General features: G+C 35.3%; 1 protein-coding gene across 1 annotated transcript in view; it reads left to right on the forward strand.

The window, feature by feature from the left end:
* Positions 1-814: 814 nt before the first annotated feature.
* LOC110028904 overlaps positions 815-9,536 on the forward strand; it is a 45,670-nt gene continuing 36,948 nt past the window's right edge. Inside the window, 1 exon segment of the mRNA XM_020730951.1 lies at positions 815-2,329. Coding sequence (XP_020586610.1) covers positions 1,109-2,329 — 1,221 coding nt within the window. The 5' untranslated portion in view covers positions 815-1,108.

The following is a 9,536-nucleotide window of genomic DNA, read 5'->3' on the forward strand; positions in this document are numbered from 1 at the left end:
ATTCCATCATATGTAGAGCAACTATGAGCAAGAAAACAAATCCTTCGTTTAAATCGATTTCTAATGCTTCGTAACCCCTTCATGCAACCACATATTAAAGATCCAAACGATATACAAAGCTGGCGATGGGAGAAGAGGAAAGGGAGGAGTAGAGACGCAAGGGAGACTTGGGAGAGAAAGTTTTCGAGATCCATATACCTTGATTCGTATGGGAGAAGAGGAAAGGGAGGAGCAGAGGAGCAGAGGAATGGAGAAGAGCAGAAAACGAGCTTCTCTTTTTTCGCATGAGGGGGAAGACGCGGAGGAGGACGCTAGGGCAAAAGTGTCGTGAGAGTAAAAATTTTAGGGGCAAAGCGGAGCCGCGGGCATTATCTTGTTGTCGGCTTCCCGAAAGCTTCGGATCACCGCCCCCGCGAAGTTACGAAACAAACGGACTTTCAAAATTGCTCTCCGCGGTTTTGGGCGCGCCGCGCAAAAACTGCGGCCCCAAACAGAGCCTAAGACAATGTTTTTCTCTAACCCAAATTTACATTAAATAAAATTTATCAAATTTACTAAATTCATAAATTTATATTTATCATATCTAGTTAACAATGATGAAATAATCAGCATCGTTTTTTTTCAAATTTACGTCATAAAAAAACGAATCGGGGAGGAAGAAGACAAAATGTTAAAAAATTCAATATAATAGATGTTGGATTTTATGTTTATTTTTTAAGAATTTAGTTGAATTTAAATTAAATTTTTGATTAAATCCTGTCAATAACATGCTATCAAACAATTTAAAAATAATTAATTTAGCTGTACAGCTCACCCAGCTTTATCGCTGCATCCAGTAACGCTGCCGCCCGGCACTGCGTCCTCGCGCGGTCCTGAAGTAAACGCTACAGTATCGACGGCAACTCTCCATTGATAGATAAGCTGGAGCTCGCTCACTTGATCTGTCCAAGAAGCATCAACCCAAATCTAGCTTCCCACTTCCAAGGGCGACGATGCACGTCTCCTTTGGCGGCTTCATTCTTCTCTCATCCTCTCCCAAACCCTAGCAACAATCGCTACAGGATTCTCTAAAGACCTTCCGATTGCAGACCAAAGACACTCCGTCAATATGTTGTTCGACGAGTCCTCCCTCTCCCGCCACCCCCATCATCGTGCTTACATCTCCCCGACCACGAGCGTCCCCTCATTGCCGACCTTCTCCGGCAGCACCGGAGGCGAAACATCAAGCCCCCTCCGCCCCTCTCCTACTTCGTCCACATCTTCTTCGTCCGCATCACGCCTTCACACCACACCCTCGTTCGCCTACAACGGCCGAATCGCCGTCGCCCTCGCACCGGCTACCGCCTTCCTCCTGGACCTTGGCGGCGCTCCCGTCGCCGTTGTTCTCACCATTGGCCTGATGGTCGCGTATATCCTTGACTCCCTCCGCCACAAATCTGCCGCCTTTTTTGCGGTCTGGTTCTCCCTCGTCGCCGCTCAGCTTGCTTTCTTTGCCTCTGCCTCCTCTTCCCTGGCCGCTTCGTCCTCCATCTCCTCGCTCCCGTTAACTGGACTGGCACTCCTTCTCTGTGCGGAGACTAATTTTCTCATCGGTTTATGGGCCTCCCTGCAGTTCCGCTGGATCCAGATTGAGAACCCCTCAATTGTGGCCTCCCTTGAGCGCCTCCTCTTCGCATGCATTCCAGTTGCCACCCCTGCTATCTTCACTTGGGCGGTCATCTCCGCCCTTGGCATGGATAATGCTGCCTACTATTTGTTGGCCTTTGCCTGCATGTCTTATTGGCTCTACTCTCTTCCCCGCTCTTCGTCCTTCCGGTCCAAGCACGAGTCCTCCACGGACTCCCAAATACTCGGCCCCTTGGAGTGTTGCATTCATACCCTCTACCTCATCTTCGCCCCTCTCCTTTTTCATTTCGCCTCTCATCACTCGACTGTCTTCTCTTCCTTTTCCTCCATTTGTGATCTACTGCTACTCTTCTTCATACCTTTTTTATTCCAGCTTTATGCTTCCACAAAAGGAGCTCTCTGGTGGATCACTAAGAATGAGATTGAGATTCGGAAGATCCGGGTGGTGAATGGAGCAGTGGCAATGGTGTTTGTTGTGATCTGCCTTGAAGTCAGGGTTGTGTTCCATTCCTTTTCAAGATATGTGCATGCTCCGCCTCCTCTAAACTACCTCCTGGTCACGGTGACTATGCTTGGAGGGGCCTCGGCCGTGGGCTCTTATGCTATAGGCATGGTTGATGATGCTTTTAGTTCTGCAGCTTTCACAGCTTTGGCTGTTTTTGTTAGTGGAGCTGGTGCTCTTATCATTGGTTTTCCCTTACTGGTATGCCTGATAGGACGATTTTTCTGCTTAATTGTTTAGAAAGAGTACTGTTTTATATCATTCTTTTGTATCTTTGATTTATGCTTGACTATTTGTGGTAGGAAGACCAATTGAACAGTGGAAAGCAAATGTCTACTTGCACTATTTCTCTTACCCGATTTCAATTTGCATTTTTTAAACTGTAAAGATTACTCTTTGCTCCTTATTCAGGCGCTCTCACAATATTCCAGTTAATTTCTGCCCTCAAGCCAGTTATCGAAACATGCGCACCATCTTTGGTACCTGAATCCTTGGTTAAGCTGTTAGAATCTGTTCTAATTGAACTATATATCGCTTTATTTCATGTAGACAGTTGCATCCCCTATTCTTCAAAATATTGAGATCTAGGCCAAGACATTTGAAAAAAAAGAACATTTTTTATTTAAAATTTAGTTAGGCAACAATATTTTGATATATGGTTTTTTTGAGTGGTTGAATTTATGTTTGCATTAATATAAATGAAAAATCATATTTTACATGCATGTTGCTAGTACATGTTGATTTTTTTTTTATTGGACTCGTTGGTTGAATATGAATTATGAACAATGAATTGTTTTATTGCAAGAATTTGATTGATGTTTGTCCTAGATGCTTTGTTGACTCAGCTGGTAACATTGGTTAATTTTCTATTTTCAATTCATACTTGCTGCTAGTGAGTTTGTGATCGAGAAATTGTCTATAGCATATGGTTTTCTGTTTCTGCATTGTTCAATCCAGGTTCAGCCCAGGGATAATTGGTTAATCTTAGCAGCACAATATGAAGTTGTTTACTATGACATGAATCCTTGAAGATATATTTCAAATAATGTGTATTCCATTCAAAAGTATAAACTTTAATATGCTTTCTCTTGTGATTTCCATCATATTGTGCTAGCCCTGTTAAATTCTTTGCTTTTATACTGAATCATCAAAGCAATCTAATATGATACTTGAAATTTTTTTTTTCACTTAATTATGCAATTTATATTGGAGAATTATTGGAGCAAGTTTCATAGCTAACTTTTGGTAAATTTGTATCCATTTTTTAAAATCAAATAAATTTTTAAAACATGCATGACATTTTTGAACACCCCTGACCTTCACTCCTCTCTCTTCTTTAATTGCTGCTTTGTTTATGCTACATCATAATCTTAGAATCCATTAAAAAAACTATATAATTGCTGAATAGTTTGTTTAAAGTCAACTTATAAAATGGAAATTTTTATTCCAAGATACTATGTGAGGATATTTATGTTGTATAGTTAATTGTATGAATTTAAATTTAGAGGTACTTGTACTTTATGCCAAAGGCTTTTCGAGCAGTAACCCCCTTGCCATTTAAAAATAGATTGATAACTTCCTGCACTTCTAACTAAAGTTCCACTATTATGTTTTCCTTCCAAGGTGATGGAGAGAAATTAAATGATTTTTTGACCATAGACTAAATGCAACACACCAAAAATTATTTTCTTATTGAAATATGTTGTCTGTGCTCTTTCATACCTCCTCTACTAGATTAATCCTATGTCATAGCTTTTATCCCTTCGCCTCATATTCTCCTTTTTCTTCGATAACTGTCACCTCATCTATCTCTCCAATTTTGATGTTTTGTTCCTAGGGCTGTGAACGTTCCGATTTCGAGCCGATTCAGAGCCGGCTCGAAATCAGATCAAAATTTTTTGATTTGGATCGAAATCAGCTCGTGGATTGATTCTAGTTTTTAATCCGATCTACATTGAAACTGAATCATTTTACTCGAATGTAATTTTTGGCTTATGAGCTGAATCAATCCGGCTCGAAATGTCTGGCTCGAAATATTATTCAATCTGGCTCGAAATATTGCTCGAGATAGCTTGAAACACTGTTTGAGCCAACTCGAAAAATATAATGAGCATTTCATTTGAATAAAAATTATTTATTAATATGAAAAACGAAAAAAGTAAATATACAAAAAGAAAAATATAATATATTTTTTTTTATTGAATGAATCTTCAAAATACACATTTACAAATTACAATAAGGCGAAATAGATATTATTTGTACCATTATAATCATAACTGAAATTACAAATTTACAAATTACAATTGACAATTATAAATATAATATAAAAATGACATGTAAAAGTAAAAATAAAATGATTCTTGAATCTTGATGACTTGCACCTTCAAGGCTGCAAAAAAAATATAACTTGATAGTAATAAAGTTATATTTAAAATTATTAAATCAGGACTGGGGTTTGGGGCATATACATTCCTTTGCTTTTTATATTTAGTTTTCATACGATTAACTAATTCCTGCATTTCAAAAATTTGGAGAAAAAACCAACAAATAATAGCGCAAAAGAAAAGCTCTTAAAAAAAAAAAATCTGAAAAAAGAAGGCCGAGCTTTAAATGAATAGTGAAAAACTTCAAATTCAATCCATATGCTGTTGAAACCCAATTCTAGCATTGAAAAAAATTTCTTCTATAAAGCTCCATCAAGAAAACTGGTCTCAAGTCTATGAAGCCACAAAACTAAATCCAGCTTTGAGGGAATCACATCTCCAAATTTGTTTATACTAAATTCTTCTAAAGATATTTGTTAATATAATCAAGATAGTAAAGCAATGAAACTTTAGATAGGCAACCCACATCAAATGATAAGATCTCATCAAAAGAGAGAAAGTCAGGGAAAGAAACCCAAAGCAAGCAGCCAACCATAAACCAGAGACTAGAAAACGGTTGAGCCAAGGAGCAAAAAAATTCAACTTAGCTATCCCAAAACATGATGCAAAATAACTTGTAGTATCTGAACTTATCATAGAAGTAAAGAATAGTAATATCCGATATCACATAAATAAATTTCAGTGATTTGAATATGGAAGATAATGTAATTTGAGAGAAAGGTAACTTGGCAAGTTAAGGAAAATCCAACATAGATATGATTTCATGGATTTCATACCCAAATAAATTGATCTCTGTATCCACCTTCTCTTGGAACCGTTTTATGCCCAAAGCTGTGATATTCAATTTAGATTAGAAATTCCCTGAGTTACAAATGATTTCAGCAAAATTCTAAAGCTTATTTATAGTGAATGAATGTATGGCATATCATTATTATTGTGCTAAATATTGGCATTGATACAAATCATTTACTAACCAAAACCAAATATTTTTTAGATTTATGAGCTTCAAATTATGATTGATTTACTGTGAAAGCAAGAATTCATGTATGCAACCATTGCTCCAATTATTTAATCACATGAGTCAGATTATAAATGAGCTTGAGAGGATAAAAAAATCACATACCATTGCTCTTATGGATTCTAGCCTTCACAGTGATGCAAACTCCAGAGATTACCAAATTAATAGATGAATAAATTTTTATTTTGCCAAATAAATGCATAATATCTTCCTGTTAGGCATTTCAATTAAAATTATGTGAATAAATAGGAATTGAGTGGTATATATGTAAAGGCACAACAACACATCGAACTTTAAGAAGTAAAACTTCCATTCCCATTAAGCATTTTTATGCTAAATTGGCAAGCAATAATAGAAAATTTCAAAGTAACTGCAACTGTAAAATTATGCAAAACAATAATAAAAAATTGCAAAGCAACTGCAACAACTGTGCCTTAATGAAACATATGGAAAGTGGAAACAACTATGCCTTAAATAAAATTCAAATCACTTAATCAAATATCTGTTAAGCATAAACCTGTCATTGTGCAAACAGTTCCACCCTGCAGAAAAATGCATTAATAGCACTCAAACTTTTGTATCTGCATATATTCATATACCCATTAATCCAATACTTAAAAGACTAACTAAAAGGTCTTTGAACCTTCATAAACACTTCTGACTAATCTAAAGAAGAAAATTAGTGAAAAGAAAAACAAAATTTTCCAAGGCTAATGTATTCGAGAAAACTTGAAGTATAAGATTCACATCTGAGCTTAAAAACATTTCTAGGCTAATGCAGCTAACACCGTTCAAAGTTATCCAGTAAGTTGGTCTGATTTGAAAAATATGAATTTAACCTTGTATTATTGTCTTAATGATGATTAACACCACAACCAACAAACTGAAAAACATAAAATAATCCAACGTTACAGATAATCAGTCTATGCGACTGGCCTTACATCATTGCTCCATCAAAAATACGATTGAATGAACAAAATATTTATCCATATCACCAAATAAGAAACAAGTGTAGCTCCTATTCATTATCAACAATAAAAAAATATGAATGAGAGCAAAAAAAAAATCATCTTAATACTCAATATCACTATCTGAACAATATAGTTGTTAATGCTAAAATAGAAGAAGTAAGTGTCAAAGGAACAAAAGTACATATACGGATCAGTACTAAAATTCACAAGGCAGAAATACTAACACATGATGTAAACAACAACATTCCTTCTGAAACATGAATGTCAGAATTAATGCACATATGCAATTCGATATACTCATGCACAATGATCTTCTTAACCACAATATTTTTTATTCTACTATGGTCATATGAAGATGAAACACATAAAGTAGAAATAAAGTCAGTTTCATCAATATCTCGTCTATTGGGTCAAAGAGTTTTTGTTTTTTATCCGTGCATTCAGCTTTACTTTAGTAATTTGCCCTAAAATGTCTACTCATTCAAGATGTGGTGCCACTCTTTTGTTTTACATAAGCTTTCATACAATAATTGCATTTTCACTTGTGTATAATCTTCCCCTTTTTATCACTGATATTTCAGTGAAGTGGTTCCATACCTTTGATCTTTATCTTTTACTTTTCTTATCCTCATTTGTAGCAATTTCACCCACACCCTTAGTAGGAGTTGGTGCTACATCAATATGAGGCTCACTTATAGAACTATTGGATTTACTTTGAGATTCACTAGTCCTTGTTTCTACAAAAAATTACAAACTTAAGCTAATAAATATCGAACAAATATATCATAAATAAAACTCAATCTATCCAAGAACCATAAAACATTGTAACATTGAATGCGTGGTGTAATCATTATAACAATGCACATAACATAGTCATGTTGTAATAGACTTGAGTATTATGCATGAAAATTTAAGTGTTATGCTTGTAAAAAAAAAGTTTAGATGTCAAATATGTAAGTACGTAAAAATTATGCGGAATGCATGTAAACACCCCTTAATATTTTTGATCCCACATGGTCCATGTACTCAACAAGCCTAGCTAATTTCTTTCTTTGAGCTGATTACTAAACTAAAAGACATAAATAACAGAATTTACGCATTAAATATATAAAGAAATGTTTACATAGATAACACACAATTCCTATGTAATTATTTACATATCTAACCCAAACTTTAATTTTATATGCATATATACCAACTTACCTATGCAAACTGCCAACAAATATATCATAAATAAAGTTCAATATATCCAAGAACCATAGAACATTGTAACACTGAAAATCATCATTCGTGCTGTAATCATTAGAACCATGCACATAGCATATGCATATTGTAATAAATTTATGTGTTATGCATGAAAATTTAAGTGTTATGTATGTAAAAAAGAGTTTAGCTGTTAAATATGTAAATACATAATGGTTGTGTGAAATGTTTGTAAATGCCTTGATATTGTTGATTCCACATGGTCTCATGTAGCCGACAAGCCTAGCTAGCCTCTATCTTTGAGCAGATTACTAAACTAAAAGACGTAAACAACAATATTTACTTGTTAAATATATAAAGAAATGTTTACATATATACCACACAATTTTTATGCAATTAATTACACATATAACACCTAAACATTAATTTTTATATGCAGTGTGCCAACTTACCTATGCATGAAATATATTTATTTAGTTGGTAAACTGGATTTAAGAATCTCTAGGATTGACGGATGCCTCTTTAGTCGTTAGGTAGGATTTAACATAAATTCTCTATAAACCCTTCTTAAAACTAGCTACTAAACTGTGAAACAACCTCTAGTCCAAGATGTCTAATACTTGGGCAAGAACTACACGTCAGCAGATAGAAAAAATCGCACTGTGAATTTGTGAATATAAATGAAAAAAATTGAATATAAATGAAAAAAAATTGATCACTCACAGAAAAAATCATAGTGGCTAAGAACTACATAATGTTGATAAAACCACAGCGTTGCTTCCAAACTATTGATCACTTTGTCACAACAAAAGTTGATCACATTCTCACAGAAAAACTGCACTGAAAATAGAACCTCTAAATTTCTTTTCAAACAAAAAAATTTTTGATCACTGTGATTCTACGAATCGTTGTGAGGAAAGATAGAAGAATATGATGAGATAGGGTTACCAAGCCAGAAATTGCCCAACGCACAGAAAAAATTGCACGATACCACCGTTGATGCGTCAAATGCTCAAAACCCCATAGCCCATCGGAGAGCTAGAGAGCGAGATGTGACTATGCTAGAGGGAAGAGACAGTCGACGGAGTCGCAAAACGCGAGAGAGGGCTGAGAGGAAGATATCGCCAAAGTTACTGTATTAGGAGATTAGGGGAAGTGGCGAAGAGAGGGAATGGGAGAAAGTTAGGGGTTTGGGTTGCGTTGGGGAAGCGAAACAATAAATAGAATTATTATATATAGTTGGTTGTGATCCTCACGAAATGCGATCCACCGTTCGTCCATTTTATCGCTGATTCATTTTCAACTTCGATCCGATCCCAATCTGATCTGAGGATGGATCAAAATAAATTCAATCTTTTTATTTGGCTCGTAGCTCGGCTCAAATATTTTGAGCCGATTTCAATCTGAGCTAAATTTCGATTTGATTTTTGAGCAATTTACGATATTCGAGTCAATTTCACATCCCTAATTGTTCCCATCATCTATACCATTTTCATTCCCTTCTCATGGTTATGACTATACAACGTGTGGTCAGATCTCTTATTTGAGATCAATTTTATTTGAGTTTTCATAGTTATGACTTCTTTGCTTTTTGTTCTTCATGGGATTCCACATGCACAACTCTCTCTCTCTGTCGATCTCTCTCTTCCGTTCGAGTCTTTTTGATGGAATTGAATCTCTCATAAATTAAAATTGTGTTCTTTAGGTGTGATAAGACCGTTTTGTCTAAATTTATCAATGTACGTCATTTTATTTAAGTTCTTATCAAATCTATAAATGTTTATCGTTTGACGTATTAAGCTACTTATTAAAGGCAAATTATGATATATATA

This window comes from Phalaenopsis equestris, unplaced genomic scaffold (assembly GCF_001263595.1).
Source record: "Phalaenopsis equestris unplaced genomic scaffold, ASM126359v1 Scaffold000539, whole genome shotgun sequence".
Classification (NCBI taxonomy): domain Eukaryota; kingdom Viridiplantae; phylum Streptophyta; class Magnoliopsida; order Asparagales; family Orchidaceae; genus Phalaenopsis; species Phalaenopsis equestris.